General features: G+C 39.9%; 1 protein-coding gene across 1 annotated transcript; it reads left to right on the top strand.

Moving 5' to 3' along the window:
- Positions 1-20,140: 20,140 nt before the first annotated feature.
- Positions 20,141-21,345, top strand: LOC131640944 (uncharacterized). The gene is made up of 2 exons (XM_058911295.1): positions 20,141-20,635; positions 20,686-21,345. Exons 1-2 carry the CDS (start codon positions 20,141-20,143, stop codon positions 21,343-21,345), a joined length of 1,155 nt encoding a protein of 384 aa, XP_058767278.1.
- The last annotated feature ends 63 nt before the right edge of the window (positions 21,346-21,408 follow it).

Raw genomic sequence — 21,408 nt, 5'->3', positions numbered from 1 at the left:
ATGGTAACTTGTTCCGTTGTTGACTTGTGGTTTGTGTGGTGATATGAAGCTGCGCCGAACCTTTGAACTTGCGCCGTGTGATCTCTCGGAATCCCAGATATATCCAGTATTGTGGTTCTCACCACTTTGCATCATTGCATATTTACTTTCCAAAAAATGATGTACAAAAAATAACTAGCATACATGTTCCTTTCATTTCCAAGGAATCATATCTTTAACGTGTCGAGCTTTTCCATCTCTTGCTTGCTAAAAAATCAAAACACGAGGATTCCTTGAAAATTGAATGAACATGGCATATCATGCATCTCATACATTTCATTCATAACAGGTGTTCAGGGTCGAGGATTTTTTATTCAGACTTGGTATTCTCACCAGACTCAGAGGCTTGATTTGTTCTTATTGTATGTTCAAAGATCATTCATGGAACAACTTTGTGGGGTGACCAATATGAAAGCTCAGTTGAGGTTCTTTTTGAAGACTTGTCTTATGCTCTCTTGCTTCCATGCTTGCTTTATTTGCAACTGGTTAAGCTTCATATGGTGTGAATGTCTACAGATTCTATGCTTGATGACGATGACACTAGGTGCGAGTTCTATTCTGGGGAACCTGGTCCTGATTTTAGTATCTTCAAGTCTTTGAAATTGCTTGGGGCTCCCGCACGAGGGATAAGCAAGACATTGTCTATCTTGAGCATTGCACCATTTGCATTGCTCGAATCCCTAAAGCACTTACAAATTTCGTGTGACTTCGTCGGAATCTTCTACCAGATAGTAATCAAGAGTGATCTACAGAGACGCCTCTCATTCTCAAGGTTCGGCTTCATATTCCGAGTCATCTCCTCATCCTGGAGTTTCCTTGTTAGTAGCTTTCGCTTGTCAACAGAGACGGAAAGAGTATAAGAAGCAAGCTGATGTGATCCTAGTGCCATTATGTTCAGTTTCTTCTGTGCTTGATGGAATTTCAGTTGGTTAAGATTCTTGCTTTGGATCTTTCTCACCACAGATAGCTCTCCTGATTTTGAAGACAATACTCAGTGTTTTCCATTCTCGAGGCACCTGATCATAATGTCAAACCTTACAAGGTGTTGAGGTACAAAGAGTCCAAGACTTACTCGATGCAGAGATGTTTGAGTTTATTCATAATGGTTTCTACTGCTCAATCCATTTTCATCTGCTGCAAGTAGAATGTTTGATCCTTCTCGAGGAAGTAACTCATGAGAATCACTTGCAATTGGTACTGCCAGAAGTTTTCTTCTCTAGCTATTGTATGTTCCAAGTAACGACTTTCCTGGATAAACGTCAGAGGTTATTGTTGTACGCCGATAGTAATACAAAGTTTCTCCATTCATAATAGTGATTTCTCTTTCAGCATCTATATTTGGGGCTCCCGACCGAGGGATAAGCAAGACTCCGTGTTCTTGAGTTTGCAACATTGGCAACTCAAATCCCTAAAGCATTCACAAAATCCCGTCGCTGTTTTTGAGGGCTCCCGACCAAGGGATAAGCAAGATGCCTTGTATCTTGAGTTTGTGCACCACTGGCACAACTCAAATCCCTAAAGCTGAGCACTTGCAACTTCTGTATGACTTTGCCGAAATCTTCTTCTGTGAAGTAATCTAAAGTGTTCTACAGGAACATATGTTGATGCTTGGTGTGTTCTCCATGCTGGGGCACCTGGTTATCTGATTGAGGATTGTCATCCGTTCAAAGACAAGGTTCAAGACCTGATTGATTCAAAGGCTGTCACATTCGCACCTGAAGGCCAGAATTGAAATTCTCTTCTATCTCACTGGATCTTCTGAAGCAATAAGTTAATACGGAGAATCTCTTCAACATTGGCAATTCCTAAATCATCATGCATGTTCATGTTTAAGCTTTCTTGTTTTGTTCAATACTGTTTGTATGTAAAACTTGTTTATTTTTGAACTATAATCATAATGCATTGGATATGTTTGTCTTAAAAAAAAAATCCATTCGCTTTTGCTCTTATATGTTTTTATGTGCTTTTTGTGATACTAAACTCTTGTTAATAAAGCATGATAACTCCGTAGGGAGAATGATGAACATAATACCAATAACCTCAAATGGTATGCTTTTGAGTAGAACCCTGTTGATGATGTACATGCATTGTTTCAAATTCCCAAACACTGGAGATATAAGGGAGTGAAACCTTCATTAACCCCTCTGAGCCTTCGAAGTAGGAGTTTCTTTTCTATTAAAAAAACCCTTATTTTTAACCCAGGGGCCGGGTAGTGTTCAGTTAACCTGGTTGAGCATTCAAAATTCATCAGGAGTGTGCACTTAAGGATACAACAATGGTTATCCCTCGCATCAGGAGGACGAAACGTCAAAACCACAACGGTTATCCCTCACCTCAGGAGGTTGAGACATCAAAAAATTATTCCTCACCTCCGGAGGTTGAGACCAGCATCAGAGTCGCGGTGGTTATCCCTCATATCGTAAGGTTAAACGATGAGGATACCACAATGGTAATTCTTCATCTACCAAGAATTCAGGCAGTCACAATCACTTCAAACAAAGCAGAGGTATTGCGGGATCACACGACTTGGTAAATAAAAAAAAAGAAAAAAGAAAAGGTTAAAAAAAAAAGAAAGAAAAAAAAGAAAGAAAAAAAAGAAAGAAAAAAAGAAAGAAAAAAAGAAGAAAAGGGAAAAGGTGATGAGAATGGATGATAAGAAAGAAAAAAAAAGGAAGGGAGACTAACAATGAAGTGAATAATTTGATGAAATTGCTGAGCAAGGACGAAGTCGTGTGATGTTAAATCAGGGGATCAAGAAAGGTGAAGTGATTGCCGTGTCCAGAATACCTCATTGACTCCTCAATCATTTTCAAACTCCTGTTGAGAGATGAATGCTCGTGTCAAGTTAACTGAACTTAGAAATGGAGAACATCACGAAGGGGGTGGGCACCAAATAATTTGAGCCTAAAATCTTTTTTTCTAAAAACCGCGAACCTGGCCACGTTACAACCCTGAAAAGTCCTAATTGAAGCAGGGTTAATTCGAAAGCAAGCTATACATGAGAATACGGTAAGCTGACTCCTAGAAGATCCGCTAAGCGCTTGAGTTGGTATCACACCATCTTTCTTTCATAAAAACTCGATGTTACGACATCCTTTCAAAAAGTTTCTTTTAACTTCGAGACAAACATACTCTTTGCATTAGAGTTATATTTCTCATAATAAACATTCTTTGCATGTGAACAAGTGCTTAACATCAAGAAAGTTTCCATCATGAACTTCAGATGAAAAGTTTATTCCTCCCGAAGGGCAAGTTGTCTTCAGAACTCCGTTGAGTTGAAGCAAGAATATTTCAAAGTTTGATCACCCTCAGGGGCACAAGAAGCGTTTGAATACTCTATCGATTAAGTTTTCAATCAATCTGAGGCAATCAGGTCAAGATTCAAAGAATCTCTCAAAATATTGAGTAATCAGGGGCATTCACCCAAGCACAGTCGAAGCTACTTCCAATACAGGTCAATCAGGGGCATGATTTCAAAGTACATGATACTGGGGCAAGTTGGATATGATAGCACAGATCTCAGGAAGTATTGGCAAGACAATTTTCTTCAAAATCCATACAGGCTGAGGCAAGACACTATGCATTGGCATTTTTTTTCTTCTCATCAGGAGGTGTTCAGTTTAAAGTTCGGGGGTAAGCTAAACAACTTATGAACTTGAGAACCGTCAGGGTTGTTATCCTCAACAGTTAGAAGCTGAAAGTCCAATACTTGTTGGCATTCTTACTACCAATACAAATATGCAGAATGCTATAAAAGCCAATGCCTGTTTGGTCCCTTTGAAGTCAAACACTTGTTTGACCTCTTAAGCCCACTTCCTGGTGGTACTCTCTCGGAAAGTCAATGCCTGTTTGATACTCCGACTGATACTTGTTTGGTGTTCTACTAAATGCTTGCCTGTCAACTCATTGAATCCATTGCCTGTATGGAAAGTTTCAAAGCCAAGATGGCTGACAATCTGTTTGCTCTTGCATTTTCCCGTTGTGGGTACATATTTTTAAGCGCATCACATTAGCACGGTGGCGGATCTAGCCTAATGAGGGATTCTCACTCCCCAACCGAGTGCTTCCTAATGAGAGATTCTCATTCCCCAACTGAGTACAATCAGATGAGACTTTCTTTGTTCCAAGATTCTCATATCCTCAGTAAAGCACATCTTGATGCATTCTCCCTGCTCCAGAAGTCTTGTTCCTGGCGGAATGTCTTCTCCCTAGTTGAATCATGATAGAATGGTATCTGATTCCCCAGCAGGCTCTTAATGAGGTTTCTTGCCTGAATCCCTCGTTCTCCCTAGTAGAGCGCTTCTCTCTCCAACAGATTGACCTGTTTTCCCCAAGAGAGTCATCTTGTTCCCCGGTGGAATTTTCTTAACAAAGGGTTCTTATGCTGAGTTTCTTATCCCCATCGGATCTCTCATACCCCCAGCAGCTCGCTTTGCAGAAGTATTCATCTTCCCCACTGAGCTTCTTCCCTCAGCAAAGAGTCATTTGCATCCTCAGCAGGATCTGTTCTCATCTAGGACTTCCCCAGCAGAATGCGTCCTATACAAGCAAGTTGGTCACTCCTCATCAGAGTTATCTTCACGACTTGCTCTTATCTCCTCATCCCCAGTGTGTCGAGAATTTGCTTCTCCAGTGAAGTTTCCAGGGTATTCCCCAAGCAAGTAAGTGGGATGTTTCTTATCTTCAAGCAAGATTTATTCCCCAACCAGAGCTCGCGTCTAGATTTGATCATCTCCAGCAGATTTCTGATCCATCTTTGCCAGCTCGCAGTTTGTGACCCTTGGTCACTCATCTGGTCCTCCCCACAGAGTTCCATACTCTCTCAAGGACTTCTTCAGCAATTCAGTGCTCCTCCGTTGTTTCCCCAAGCAACGTTCGAATCATGCATCATTTGCATTGCATTCTTTAAGCGTGTAGCGTCTTCCTTATCGGAAACTTTATTCCGTACACCTTCATACATGCATCATGCATAAATCATATCATATCTGTTTCTTTCTGCAGGAAAGTTATCCAGATTCAAATGCTCCCTAGAGAGCAATATTCGCCTAGTCATTACAGGCGCTTATCCTGATGTTTTGGATCAGAAGAGGATTGTTCTACTTATTTTCTGGCATAGCTCAGATCAGTTCAAAGACATTCCTATTCCCGATGCCCCCAGATCGGTGGAAGATATTTGTTCCTATTCCTGATAAATCAGACTTTCAGTTGAAGGAACCGCCTCCGGATCTCCCAAGATCTTACGAAGGAGCAAGCCCTCTGATACATCAGATCAGTTGGAAATATCTACTCCCTGACGATTTAGTTCGTTCAGAAGAAGAAACTCGTTTGCCCAGTCCTGATGCCTAACCATCAGTTGAAGACGCTTTCTTTACCCGGCGTACACAGTTCGGAAGAGATATCTGTTCCTATCCTAATATTCAGATTCAGATTAGTTGAAGGAACCGCCTCCGGAGCTCCCCAAGATCTTACGAAGGAGCAAGCCACTGATATCATCAGATCAGATGGAGATGTCTACCTGATCGAATTTGTCTTTTAGATGAAGATTGTCCTACTTATTTTCTGGCATCATGTCCAGATCAGTTTAAAGGCATTCTTTCCCCAGCGTACACAGTTCGCAAGAGATATTGTTCCTATCCTGATTCCAGTTTAGTTGAAGGAACCGCCTCCGGATCCCCGTGGTCTTACGAAGGAGCTAGCCGCTAATTCCCAGATTAGTAGGAATATCTACCTGATGATTTAATTGCATCAGAAGAGATGTCTGCCCAGATTCCTAGATCATGATTCCCAGATCAGAGATACCTATTACCCGTTGATGTCCGATTCAACCGATGTATCTCCCTCGATTCCCAGATCGACTTAAGACATCTATCCCGATGCAAGTTCGGAGACATCTGCTACGTCTGATACTCAGATCAGTCGAGATGTTCCTTCTCTTGATGCCCAGATCATTTGAAGTGTTTCCCCTGCCTGTGGGTGCCCGTTCCTTCTTAACGCAAGTTGGAACTTATTTAATTATCCAGATCAATTGAAGTTTTTTCTCCCTGCCTGCGGGGTGGTACATTCCTTCTTCATTGCGAGATGGAATCTTCTATTGATCAAGAGCGCAAATTTTCGAGTTCATTCTGGTATTCAATCTCCTTCCACCTCAACGGTTCGAAACTTTCGTTTCTCACTCGTCAGGTTCAAGAAGTTTGAATAGGGGCAGCTGTTGCACCCCAACATTTGCCCTCTTTCCTGTGCTATAAGTTATCAAAGACGTTTATTTCGTCACTCAGAAATCAAGAAAAATTAAAGAGTTTCTATTGTTTTTAGATTGTTAAGTCAAGAGGTTTGTGAGGTGAATTATAAAAGAAATAAGTCAGGGTACAGAGTTATGAGCTTAAGGAGAGCATTGTGTTCAAGGAGCCGCTATAAGTTCAATTTGTTGGTGGTTTAGTTTGAATTAAGGAATTGAGATTGAATTAGATCCTAATGATTCGAGGATGAATTTGATGTAATGATCTGTTAGATTCTATTTCTCAAATTTCGTTCAAGACATCTTTGTTCATCAAGAATTCAATTCAAGATAGGATTCATGAGTTTTATTCGAAGTTTCATCCACTGTTGTCATCATTTTAAAGTGCCACGTTCCGTCCATCATTCAAGAATAAGAGAATTCATGAGCATGGGTTGTTTTGAGTTCAAGCTTATCATTTCATGAATCGTTCTCTCAACTTTTGGATTATTTCAAATACAAGCTATTGAGGGATGATTCGTTTTGAGGATTATGGGTTAAGTGCGTTGTTGTTGCAATGTTCTTATGGAAATAGAAAAATGGTCAAGAGTTGGATTTAAATTCATTTATCAAACATTCAAAATTCAAATAATATCTCAATCCAAATATTTCTACAAGATCAACAATTCATCATAACATTCATTCAAATGTTCATCGATTCAAGCTTCATTTGTTCCTTGTGTTGTTGGTTTACAAAAACATACTCCAATTGAAAATTCCATTACAAAATTCAAATACAACCATTCAATTTCAAGTCCTAACTCTTGAAAGGATATTTCTCACAAGCCAGACAAAGTCCAATCTGCACTGCACAGTCCATGAGCCTCACGAAAATCCAGCAATGTTAACCGCATAAAATAGGTTCAATGAAATTAACCGGAGCGGCAAAAAACCGTGTTCACAATTAAACCGAATGGGTTCGGTCCATGCTCACTTTCCATACCATAACAAAAGGCCATAACCGAAAATAAAAGAAAAAGAAGGATAACATAAAAAGGAAAAAAACGGAGAGGGAAGATCAGAAAACTCAGAATCGAAAAAAGGAAACGAAACCGTAACAAACTTCTTCATCTTTCTCTCTCGATCCTGGATTCAACTCTCCAACCTTCATAACACTCTTCAACCTGTAACAGAATCTTCATTCTCTTTCAATCTTCTTCATCATTCATTAACCAAAAACCACAAAAAGTGATAACAGAACAGAAGATGGAGGAAAACCGTAACAAACTTTTGCAGGGAAGATTCGTGCTCTCGATTCATTCAACCTTCAATCAGGATCATTGAACCTTCTTCTCCAATCTTCAACATTCTTGAATCTCCACCTCTCTCTACAATCGAATTTCCACATTCTTCTCGAATCGAGTTCATCATCAATAAATCTTCATTCACGCAGCACGTTTTTCGCAAGCATCATCAATCAACAATCCGCCGTTGCTTCATCACCTCGGCATCAGCAGCGATTCAACGCATACGCAATCATCATCGCGCGACATCTACAGAAAACTCAAGAACAACGCTCATAATCTTCATCAACATCACAATCAGTTCCACGCAATCCGAAACGAAAAATAGAGAACCGAGAGCGAGAGATTGAGATGAAGAGAACCTGAATCGCGAGAGATTTGAGTTGACGAGAGAGAACCGAGGGGAGAGCAATAAGAGTGAGGAACGAGTGCCGCCGGTGCTATGGTTATCGCGACGGTGTTGTAGTTCTTCGTCGGAGACTGAGAAGATCTTGTTTGATTGAGTGAGATCGGAATCACCGAGAGATGAATGCAAGAGGAGACAAGAGATCCGGAACGAACTCTCCAGTGTCGCCTCCGGCCGCTGCGCCGCTGGTTCGTTGAGGTCTGAGAGAGGGAGAGAGTCCATGTCGTTCAAACCATTGCTGCGAGTTCATCGGAGAAGAAGATGAACCGCCGTCGTCGCGTTTTCATGAGAGGGAGAAGAGAGATTCAATCTGGGACGTTACAAGTAAATCTAATCCTTTTCTAATTCAATTGTGCATTAATTGTGATTTTAATCTGATTAAGAGTTGATTAATGTGGATAATAAATTTGTTAATTGATGATTAATTTGAAAATGATATAAAAAAAAGTCAGAATAGCATTGGATCAAACATAATTGAACAATCTTTTGGGTCTTATTGCGAATTACTAGATTCACACCCGTTTAAGCCCAATGCAACACCTCTTTTGACAAAAAAAATCTGAAAACTATAACAAAAACAAGTTGATTGGGCTAGACTCCCTGGGCCTTGCGCCTTTCCTTAGGATGCACACCTGATTTCAATCTGAAACCCCCTGTATGCATAATTCATGTTAGATTTAGTGTTTTTTTACTAGTTTGTTTCTTACTATTTTTAGTATAACAAAATGTATGAAAAACATTGATCTTTGTTAGATTTTTGACATGATAAAAAATAAATAAAAGCATGTATTCTTTTCTAGTTAGAATTAGATTCTTGTTTTCTATATTTGTTTTAAATATTCAAAAAAACATGTAATATATTTTTTTTGTTAGATTTTAATTGTTTTGTACATAGTTTAGTTCTAATTCTTTGATAAAATGTCATAAAAAAACAATTTAATCTTGCTAGATTTTCTTTTAGAATTCATTTAGAATTTAATTGCTAGTATTTTCTATGGTCGGTGCATGCTTCCTTTTTATTACTGATGCGTTTGCTGAGATGTGCGAGGTACTTCGAGAGAGCCTTCGATTGCGATTCGACTTGCTTCGTGTTCCACTTTATTTGTGGGACACGAATTCGCTTCTGGTGCGATTGATTTGCGTCGTGTTCCACTTTATTTGTGGGACACGAACCTATTTCCGATGCCAATCACCTGCTCTCTCATTCATTGAGATGTAAACTCTTGTATTGCTTGGCTTGTGTTCTCTTGCAGGTTGCTTGTGTGGTTATGCTCGACGCGTGCCACATGTCGCTTGTGATCTATTATCACGACGACGCTTTCTGACTTGCTTTGCTTGATGCTAGCTTACGAGAAGTATTTTGGACTTCTCTGCTTACGCTTGCTAGCTCATTGCGGATTTGCTATCCGTTTGGTATTGTCTCCCGTTTCATTTTATTTCTCTTGCACTTTATCGCTTTCTCGCATCATCCTTTAACATGAGAAGTAGGACTTAGACATGCATCTGGCCAAGTCCTCGAAAGAGGCTCTGTTTTTGTTGGTGTGTTTACATTTGTGCTTTGCGGCAGGGAGTCACGGTGTAATAAGTCCTATATGGCACTCCGTTAAGTCCTCTTGGAAGGCACGCGGAAAGGGTTAGCAATCAACCCCCGCCTAGTCTCATCGAGTCTGTTCAGTATGCGCACGTTACGCGTTGCTCGCTTCTGAACCAGCACAAGATCTTGTTATCGAGTATGTCAGGAAAAGGGTTCATGCAGCCGGACCCCCGCCTTTCCTATAGCTCGCGTCGCTCGACGTTGATGCTCGGTGTACGCATGCACCGTTTTCCTTTATGATCCGTGACGGCTTGGTTGCTGAGAGGGGTCCGCCCTCTTGTCTATGGCCCGATCATTTTCGCGAGGTCTAATGCTTGGTTGACTTGGGTTGAGTTGCTCCCCTTGGCTATGGAGGGACCGCTTTTCTACCACTCGGTCAGTACCGTTGGTTTGTTTGCTTTACGAGCGGATGCTCGTTTGTGTGCTCATTGTTTGCTTCCCTTTTACCTCGTAGGTTGTTAGTTTAGTTTAGACTTGTACCCTTTGTATGATAACATTAGGTAGCAAGCTTTCCCCCTTAGCTTAGGTCTTCCTCATGCATTCTTTAAAACACAAACCACACTCTTTGATTTTCTTTTCTTAAGAGCTTGTTATTTCCGCTCCATTCCCAGCATAAGTCTCCAAAGGTCGAGCAGCGGAGTGTGAATGTAACTCGTTCACCTAAAAAATACAAAACAAACAGAAATTAGTTAGCCGAGCTACGGTAGCTCTGATTCTGCAAATCAGATACGTAGGCAGCGGGGTAGGGCCCGTGCGAGCACAATCCTTTCTTTTCCCTACATTCTGCATTCATTTTAGTCCAGATTAACGTAGTTTTCTTACACACCCATAGATTTAGACACTAGCGTGGATACCATCGAGTACGATGGGCGCGAGGAGTGCTAGCACCTTCCCCTTGTGTAACCGACTCCCTTACCCTTTTCTCTGGTCGTGAGACCGTTGTTTTGTTTTGTGGTTTGCTGGCATTCCCCTTCCTTTTCAGGATAAATATGTTAGTGGCGACTCTGTTAATTTTCGCGGTAGCGACAGCGTATTCCGTACCGCATTGCATTTAATGTTTCACGCTTTTGTCAACTACCTCGAGCCTTGTTCACGCTGTGTCTACTGACGTTGCCTCTAATAAGCTTCCAACGTTCCTTTTGTCAGTCAGCGTAGCCTGCCACCTGTACTTTCTTCTGATCTGATGTTTGTGAATAAAACGTTTGAATATCACCAGAGTCAAACAGCTTGGTGCATAGCATCTTCTTGTCTTCTGACCTTGAAGTGCTTCTGAGCGTGATACCATGAGAACTTCAGTGCTTCTGCTTCTGATCTCAAGTTCTTCTGATGCTTCCATAGACCCATGTTCTGATTCTGCCTTGACCATCTTCTGATGTCTTGCCAGACCATGTTTTGATGTTGCATGCTGAACCTTCTGAGACAAAGCTTCTGAGCGCTGATTTGTGCATACTCTTTATATATTTCCTGAAAGGTAAATTGCAATGTATTAGAGTACCACATTATCTCACACAAAATTCATATCCTTGTTATCATCAAAACTAAGAATATTGATTAGAACAATTCTTGTTCTAACAATCTCCCCCTTTTTGATGATGACAAAAACATATATAAATGATATGAATTTGCGATCAGAAAGAGCAGACGGCTAAAGACAATTTACACAGCTATAGCATAAGCATGTGAATATGTCTCCCCCTGAGATTAACAATCTCCCCCTGAGATGAATAATCTCCCCCTGAAATTAATACTAGAAGAATTTTATAAATAAAAGACTTCCCTGAGTATTTCAGTAGAGACGTTCACAGTGCTTGATCTTCAGAACATTCATGACTTCTGATTTCTGCTTCCATAGGACAGCTTCAGAATATTGAATTTCTTCTTACATCACTTCATGCTAGATTGTATCAGAACATTGTTGAATGTACCAGAGCATCATCAGAGCATCTCTACATCCTGAAATGTTACAGAACAAAACTAAACGACAAAAGTCAGCATGAATGAATCAGAACATAAAATATGTTTCAGAACACATAATATGTATCAGAGCCATATAAGCCATATAGAATGTATCAGAACAAATAGACATAATGTTTCAGATCATATTCTATCATCAGAATATCTGAACATTCTTCCTTCTTGCTTCTGATTCTGAAGCTTCATAGCACTCAGCTTGCTTCAAGAATCCAAGAGCTTGATTCATCTTGTTGCTTCTCATGTTGATCTTGAATCTTCGATTCTTGCAACAACACAACTTAAAGTGTAGAACTTTGCAAGTTCTGTTAGTAATGTGGGGCCTTTTTACCCGGTAACTGATAATATTTAATCAGATTATTTATCATATATTTTCTCCCCCTTTTTGTCATAACATCAAAAAAGAATATAAAAGATTCAGATGTAGAAAACGACAAAGGAAAGAAACAGAATTAAACTTTTCATTGATTAAACAAGCAGGATTACAAAAGATGTATGCAGAATAACAGATGCAACAAGGAAAGAAAAACTACAAAGACCAAAGACTAAGACCCTAGCCTAGACAAAATCTGTGCCAGAATGTCATGAACCCCGTCAGTGCTTGCAGTTTGCCTTGCCATGAAGGAGCGAAACTCAGCATTGGCTGCTTCTTGCGCGTCCAAACGAGAAGCCAGCATAGCTTGATTCTGATGCAGAGCTTCCAAGGTCTCCATCAGAGCTGAGGGTACACCAGAAGAAGAAGCACCAGAATTTCTGCCGACAGGGACAGCAATCTCAGCAGGACGATCTTCTGGGAGGTCTTCAGCTTCTGTACCTTCCATCTCAACATCTGAGTCTGACTCAGGAGCAGCCTCAACATATTCTGGTTCAAGCAACACAGAAGCTCCAACTTCCAACGCCTGAAGAATAGCTGCTAGGTTTGTTGGAGGAGTAGGACCAGCAACTTCAGCAGGATAAACCACTTCTGGAAAGACCATGTGAGGAGCACTTTCAGAAGGGTTCATTCTGAACCAATCAAACAACCATTGAAAATCTCCAGCCAGCACAAGTTACCTTGGTCTCCATACCACGATGTCTCTGCAGGGATTTTCTTCTACCATCTCATCTGCAGGTATCCTCTCTTCAAGAACTCTTCTGTTCCTGATGAGATGGTGATAGCTGCTTTCACCAACTTCCAAGAGACGACCACGAGCACCAGGTGCGTCAGTCATGATCCTTCTCTAGACGTCCGTAGCCCTAACCAGAAAATCCTGATGAAATGCATCCCAGAGGTTGCAAGTAGCATACTCATCCAGATGGTTAAGGTGAGCAGCCCCCAGAATTTCCAACCAGCTATTGACATCAGAATGTAAAAGCTCTAGAAATGATTGAGTGGTAGGTGTTGGAGGGTTGACAGTGAACCTGGAGTCGGGAAACACAAAACTGTAGGGGTTAGGTGTTATGGTGGGAAAAGGGTGTGAGAGAGATGAGGATATATCTGAGGGATGGGTTGAAGGAAAGGAGATATCAGATGGTGAAGAAGGTGGTTCCAGAGACATGAATGAAGAGGAAGAGGTGGTGGAAGTCTGTGAAGAGGAAGGTGATTGAGGGATACCGTCAAGAGGTTGATACACACGTCTAGATTAGTTTCCAGACATCATAGCTTCAAACGGGTTCACTTTGAGAGGGTCATAGGTGATCCTTACTCTTTTTGGTTTGATTTCTGGTTCATCAGTTTCCTTTCTCTTTTGTTTACGATCAGTTTCTTGATTTGCAGAACTTGACGAGGGATTCATGATGAAGTTGCAGATAGTGAAAATTGCTAGGGTTTACGATATGAATGCAAAGAGAGAGAGAGAGAGAGCGAAAAGGAAACTGAATGCAAGAGAGAGAAATATAAGAGGGAAAAGAATCGTTTGAAGAGTATAAAAAGAAACTGAAATGATGAATGGCATTAAATGTACATGACGTGAGGAGAGATAATAATGACAAAAGAAGTGATTAGCACAGTTACCTAAGTAGGCGTCCCCTCAACTGCACGCACGCTTGTCCAGAAATAGTGAACACGTGTTTACCATCTGGATAGCCAGTTACAGCTGTTTTACTTTTAAAGAGATTCCGAGTCAACTTAGACAATGAAACATTAGTAATAACAGAATCACTACTTCTAATTGATTACAATCAGAACTTCTTATAAAAGACTAATCCAATCTCATTTCAGAAGATACTCATACATAAGATCTTCTCATCTTCTCATTCTGGGCATAAATCCATACTGATATTCTTCAGAATGAACTTAAACCTATCTTCGGCAAGGGGTTTTGTAAAGATATCAGCCCATTGATGGTCTGTATCCACAAAGTTTAAAGATATAACACCCTTCTGAACATAGTCCCTTATGAAATGATGTTTAATCTCAATATGTTTAGCTTTTGAATGTAAGATAGGGTTCTTAGATAAACATATAGCAGAAGTATTATCACAGAAGATAGGAATGTTACTCTCATATATCTGATAATCTTCTAGCTGACTTCTCATCCAGAGCATTTGTGTGCTACAACCAGCAGCAACAACATATTCTGCTTCTGTTGTTGAGAGGGCAATAGTAGCTTGCTTCTTGCTGTACCATGAGATCAGGTGACTTCCAAGAAATTGACAACTTCCAGAAGTACTCTTCCTTTCTATTCTATCTCCAGCATAGTCAGCATCACAGAATCCTACTAAGTTGTAATCTTTGGATCTTCTGTAAACTAAACCAACATTAGTAGTACCTTTAAGATACCTCAGAATTCTCTTAACCGCAGTTAAATGAGATTCTCTCGGATCTGATTGGAATCTAGCACACAAACAAACACTGAAGAGAATGTCAGGTCTAGAAGCAGTTAGGTATAGAAGAGATCCAATCATACCTCTGTACAACTTCTGATCTACCTTCTTACTTACCTCATCCTTACCTAGGACACATGTCGGATGCATAGGAGTTTTGGCTTCTTTGCTTTCAGAAAGATTAAACTTCTTCAGAAGTTCTTTCACATACTTCGTTTGATGAACATAAGTTCCATCAGAAGTTTGGTTGATTTGAATCCCAAGGAAATACTTGAGTTCTCCCATCATGCTCATTTCAAATTCAGCCTGCATAGACTCAGCAAACTCCTTTCCAAGTGTAGCATTAGATGTTCCAAAGATAATATCATCAACATAAATTTGACAAATTAAAATATCCTTTTTAAATGTTTTACAGAAGAGTGTAGTGTCCACTTTTCCTCTAGTGAAACCATTTTCCAGAAGGAAAGAACTCAAACGTTCATACCAAGCTCTAGGAGCTTGTTTCAATCCGTATAATGATTTCTTTAATTTAAAAACATGATTTGGAGACATGGAGTCTTCAAAACCAGGAGGTTGATGGACATAAACTTCTTCATCTATGTAACCATTTAAGAAGGCACTCTTAACATCCATCTGATAAAGAGTGATGTTGTGTTGAGTGGCAAAAGAAATTAATAGACGAATAGATTCTAACCTGGCCACTGGTGCAAAGGTTTCTGTGTAGTCAATTCCTTCTTGCTGACTATAACCCTGAGCCACCAATCCGGTTTTGTTTCTTACCACTTCACCTTTCTCACTCAGCTTGTTTCTGAATACCCACTTAGTGCCGATGATGTTAAATCCTTTTGGTCTAGGAACCAAGTCCCATACATCATTCCTTGTAAACTGATTTAGTTCTTCTTGCATGGAAATTATCCAGTCTGGATCTTCTAGAGCTTGATCAACAGAAGTTGGCTCGATCAAAGAAACAAGACCTAATTGACATTCTGCATTGTTCTTAAGGAATGCCCTTGTTCTGATGGGATCATCTTTCTTCCCAAGGATCACATCTTCTGAATGAGCTGATGCAAGTCTAGGTGATCTTCTGACTGTTGGTTCTTCAGAAATCCTGAGATTCTCTAAAGATGCAGCAACTTGATCTTCTGATCCATTGCTTCTGAGACTGTCAGCTTCTGCAGTTTTGCTTCTTGGTTCTACTGCTTCTGATATATCAATATCATAATCTGCAAAATTCTCAAACTGCTTTGGTTTTTCAAGACCAAGCTTATCATCAAACCTGATATTGATTGATTCTTCTACAATCAATGTTTCAGTATTGTATACTCTGTAGCCTTTAGAGCGTTCAGAATATCCAAGAAGGAAACACTTTTGTGCTTTAGAATCAAACTTACCAAGATGATCTTTAGTATTCAGAATAAAACATACACATCCAAAAGGATGGAAATATGAAATGTTGGGCTTTCTGTTCTTCCACAATTCATAAGGAGTCTTATTTAGAATAGGTCTTATAGAGATTCTATTCTGAATATAACATGCAGTGTTTATTGCTTCTGCCCAGAAATGCTTAGCCTTATTGGTTTCATTGATCATGGTTCTGGCCATTTCTTGTAGAGTCCTATTCTTTCGCTCTACAACTCCATTTTGTTGTGGAGTTCTAGGACAAGAGAAATCATGGGCAATACCATTTTCTTTGAAGAACTCCTCAAAGAATCTGTTCTCAAATTCGCCACCATGATCACTTCTGACCTTTATGATTTTGCACTCCTTCTCAGATTGGATCTGAGTGCAGAATTCAAAGAACACTGAATGAGACTCATCATTGTGTTTCAAGAACTTTACCCATGTCCAGCGGCTATAATCATCAATGATGACTAATCCATATTTCTTCCCTCTGATAGATGCTGTTTTGACTGGGCCAAACAGATCAATGTGCAAGAGTTTTAATGGCCTTGAGGAAGAAACAACATTCTTAGACTTGAATGCAGGTCTGGAGAACTTTCCCTTCTGACATGCTTCACAAAGAGCATCTGATTTGTATTTCAGATTTGGGAGTCCTCTGACCAGATTTAGTTTGTTAATCTGAGAAATCTTTCTCAAACTAGCATGTCCTAATCTTCTGTGCCAGACCCATTGCTCCTCAGAAACAGACATAAGATAAGTCACCTTCTGATTCTTAAGATCAGAAAGATCAATCTTATAGATGTTGTTCTTTCTCTTGCCTGTAAATAGGATTGAGCCATCCTTCTGACTTACAGCCTTGCAAGACTTTTGATTGAAGATTATATCATAACCATTGTCACTTAATTGACTTATGGACAATAAGTTATGCGTTAATCCTTCTACAAGAAGTACATTAGTTATGGAAGGAGAGTTACCAAGACTTATGGTTCCAGAGCCAATGATTTTTCCCTTCTGATCTCCTCCAAACTTGACTTCTCCACCTGGTTTAAGCACCAGGTCTTGGAATGTAGACCTTCTTCCCGTCATGTGTCGCGAGCACCCAGAGTCCAGGTACCATGACATTTTGCTTTTTGTCCTCTTTGCTGCCAAGGATATCTGCAACAGAAATTATCTTCTCCTTAGGTACCCACAATTTCTTGGGTCCTTTCTTGTTAGTTCTCCTCAAGTTCTGATTGAACTTGGGTTTAGCAAAATATTTAACAGGAGGAACAGCATGATATTCTTTAGGTTTGTCAGCATGATATTTCTTAGGATGTGTCACAAGCTTCTTGGTGTGAACAGTGTTAAACTTCTGTGCATGTGAAGTGAGCCTAATATCATGTGCATGGCCATATTTGAACTGATCATACAATGGCTTGTATGTGATCTTCAGATCATCAATAGGTCAAATTTATGTGAGGTATCACCCTCATAGCCAAAACCAAACCTTCTGTTTCCAGAAACACCATATATCATAGAAGCAAGATGACTTCTATCAATACTTCTAGATAAGAACTTTCTGAAGCTCGAGTCATATTCTTTCAGAATATAATTCATGCTAGGAATGAATTTTTCTGTTTCAGAAGGAGATCCACTATCTTTGGATAGATTTAAAACTTTTTCCTTTAGTTCAGAATTTTCCACTTCCAGCTTCTTAGTTTCAAATTCAAACTGCTTTTTCAGCTTTTTGTATTTGATACTAAGATGAGCCTTGAGTTCCAGAAGTTCTGTTAAACTGGAAACTAACTCTTCTCTAGATAGTTCAGAAAATACCTCTTCAGAATCTGATTCTAATGTAGATTCTGATCCATCATCTTCTGTAGCCATCAGCGTGAAGTTGGCTTGCTCTCCTTCAGAGTCTGATTCTGATTCTGATTAAGAATGATCCCATGTTGCCATAAGACCTTTCTTCTTATGAAACTTCTTCTTGGGATTCTCCTTCTGAAGTTTTGGACACTCGTTCTTGTAATGTCCAGGCTCATTGCACTCATAGCAGACAGCCTTCTTCTTGTCAGATCTTCTGTCACCAGAAGATTCTCCTCGTTCAAATCTCTTTGAACTTCTGAAGCCTCTGAACTTCCTTTGCTTGCTCTTCCAGAGTTGGTTTACCCTTCTGGAGATCATGGACAATTCATCTTCTTCTTCAGATTCTGATTCTTCAGGATCCTCTTCTCTAGCCTGAAAAGCGTTAGTACATTTTTTAACATTTGATTTTAACGCAATAGACTTACCTTTCTTCTGAGGCTCGTTTGCATCCAGCTCTATTTCATGGCTTCTCAAGGCACTGATAAGCTCTTCCAAAGAAACTTCATTCAGATTCTTGGCAATCTTGAATGCAGTCACCATTGGACCCCATCTTCTAGGTAAGCTTCTGATAATCTTCTTTACATGATCAGCCTTGGTGTAGCCTTTATCCAGAACTCTCAAACCAGCAGTTAGAGTTTGAAATCTTGAGAACATCCTCTCAATATCTTCATCATCCTCCATCTTGAAGGCTTCATATTTCTGGATTAGAGCAAGAGCTTTAGTCTCCTTGACTTGAGAATTTCCCTCATGGGTCATTTTCAATGACTCATATATATCATGGGCAGTTTCCCTGTTAGATATCTTCTCATACTCAGCATGAGAGATAGCATTCAGCAAAACAGTCCTGCATTTGTGATGATTTTTGAATTCTTTCTTTTGATCATCAGTCATTTCGCTTCTTGTGAGCCTTACACCAGTAGCTTTAACAGGATGTTTGTAACCATCCAACAGAAGATCCCATAGATCAGCATCCAGACCAAGAAAGTAACTTTCCAGTTTATCTTTCCAATATTCAAAGTTTTCACCATCGATTACTGGTGGTCTAGTGTAACCATTGTTACCATTGTATTGCTCAGCAGAGCCAGATGTAGATGCAGTTGGATTTGTTTGAACTTCACCAGCCATCTTTTACTGAAGCATTTTTCTCTTCCTGAATCTTTTCTAAACACGGTTAAGTGCTTGCACCTTAGAACCGGCGCTCTGATGCCAATTGAAGGATAGAAAAACACTTAGAAAGGGGGGGTTTGAATAAGTGTAGTCTAAAAACTTGAATGATAAAAACAATTTGCACAGTTATTTTTATCCTGGTTCGTTGTTAACTAAACTACTCCAGTCCACCCCCACGGAGTGATTTACCCCACCTGAGGATTTAATCCACTAATCGCAACAGATTACAATGGTTTTCCACTTAGCCCACGACTAAGTCTTCTAGAGTATCCTGATCACAACCTGATCACTCTAGGAACAAATGCTTAGACACAAGCTAAGACTTTATTAGAGTATCCTGACCACCACGTGATCACTCTAAATACAACTGCTTAGACACAAGCTAAGACTTCCTAGAGTATCCTGATCAACACTTGATCACTCTAGTTACTTACAAATTAATGTAATCAAATAAGAGTTTTACAATGCTTCTGAAAAGCTATAATCACAACAGTGATATTTCTCTTAACGTTTAAGCTTAATCTCACTAATATATTACAACAGCAATGTAGTGAGCTTTGATGAAGATGAAGTTTCTGAGCTTTGATTTGACCAGCGTTTCAGCAAGTTAATTGTTAGCGAATTCGTCAAGAAATTGGTAACCTTGCTTCTCATCAGAACTTCATTTATATAGGCACTTTGAGAAGATGACCGTTGGGAGCATTTAATGCTTTGGGTATTCCGTACAACATTGCATTTAATGTTTCACGCTTTTGTCAACTACCTCGAGCCTTGTTCACGCTGTGTCTACTGACGTTGCCTTTAATAGCTTCCAACGTTCCTTTTGTCAGTCAGCGTAGCCTGCCACCTGTACTTTCTTCTGATCTGATGTTTGTGAATAAAATGTTTGAATATCATCAGAGTCAAACAGCTTGGTGCATAGCATCTTCTTGTCTTCTGACCTTGAAGTGCTTTTGAGTGTGATACCATGAGAACTTCAGTGCTTCTGCTTCTGATCTCAAGTTCTTCTGATGCTTCCATAGACCCATGTTCTGATTCTGCCTTGACCATCTTCTGATGTCTTGCCAGACCATGTTCTGATGTTGCATGCTGAACCTTCTGAGACAAAGCTTCTGAGCGCTGATTTGTGCATACTCTTTATATATTTCCTGAAAGGGAAATTGCAATGTATTAGAGTACCACATTATCTCACACAAAATTCATATCCTTGTTATCATCAAAACTAAGAATATTGATCAGAACAATTCTTGTTCTAACAAAATGTGCGCAATGATTCTAAAAGTCTATCTGAAAGTAATGTCATAGAGAATGTTTTAACAACATCTGAAGACATTGTGAAGGTAAAGGGTATGTTAGGTATTTGTAACCAAAACATATTATAGCAATTAACCTATATGGGGGAATACTTTTTGGGCTTTTTAAATATCCACGATTTGAAACTTCCCTCACTCAGTATGCATATAAAGCTCCCTCGCTCTCCTATTCTTCTACAAACGGCAAACATCCTTGTTGGTCCTTCTCGCTACTTATTAAGGTTGAACTGCTCGGATTCTTCTCACAAGTGTGACACAAGTTATATCTCAAAGAGTTTCAAAATGTCTCAGCAATCGTGTGATGCATCTCCCGTATCTGACTCGGCAACACCGGATGAGTCCTCTAACCCTAATAGGAGTCTGGAGGTTGTACCTTTAAGGACGATTAGTAGTGATGATGTAAAGGCCACAAAGCCTAAAACAGCACATGCAAAACGACCCAAGGAGGGTATTCATAACAAGGGCGCCAAACCTTCTACATCTAATACCATAGAGGAACTTAATAAAGAAGGAACCAGATATGTCGATAAAGCAATTACCAGAATTGTTACACGCATTCTGAAGGAAAACCATCAAGTTCCTGGGATATCTGTCCCTCTTCAAACCATAATGCCTAATCCCTTAAGAACACCAGTAAGGCTGAAGTTGCTCACACCTCTGGTTGTGACCCAACTGAAGAGGAGATCATTAATAATGGACAAGGAGGTGCTGAGAATACCAATGTTACTGAGGATGTCAATGACATTGAAGAGAATAAGCACACTAAGGTCAATACTGAAACAGGTACCAATGTGGTAGACTTAGATGAGTATTCTGACAACGAGTTACTTGCCTCATTAAATCCGAGTGTAGCCAACAGGATGATGACTAGAAGAAAAGCCAAAGCTATTTCCCAAAGTTCCCCTGAAAAGAATGTAGAAGCTAAGAGCACTGTTAAAGACTCTGTCAAGAAGAAGAGTAATTCTGCTGGTCCTATCAAGAGCAGAGCTGTGGCTAAGAGTGTAGGGGTTAGTCCCTCAAATTCCTGGAGCAAGGTTGTTCCAAAGAAAAGAAAGGAGAGGGAAATTGTTGAATATGAGTCTGATGTTGAATGGGATGTCCCTAACATTCCATCAAGGAAGAAGCCTACAACAAGCAAGCTTGCTGCAAGTATTCCTGAAATACCTATTGATAATGTGTCATCCCACTATGCCTCTAGTGCCAGCAGGTGGAAATATGTGCTCCAAAAGAGACTGGCTGTTGAAAGGGAGTTGGCTCCAAATGCTCTTGAGAACAAGGAATCTTAGAGCTAATTCAGGAAGCTGGACTATTAAAAACAGTGTGCAACCTTCCCAAATGTTATGAGAGGC

This window comes from Vicia villosa, unplaced genomic scaffold (genome assembly GCF_029867415.1).
Source record: "Vicia villosa cultivar HV-30 ecotype Madison, WI unplaced genomic scaffold, Vvil1.0 ctg.003413F_1_1, whole genome shotgun sequence".
Taxonomy (NCBI): Eukaryota; Viridiplantae; Streptophyta; class Magnoliopsida; order Fabales; family Fabaceae; genus Vicia; species Vicia villosa.
The sequence above is the reverse complement of the archived record's forward strand: the minus strand, read 5'-3'. Positions and strand labels throughout refer to the sequence as shown.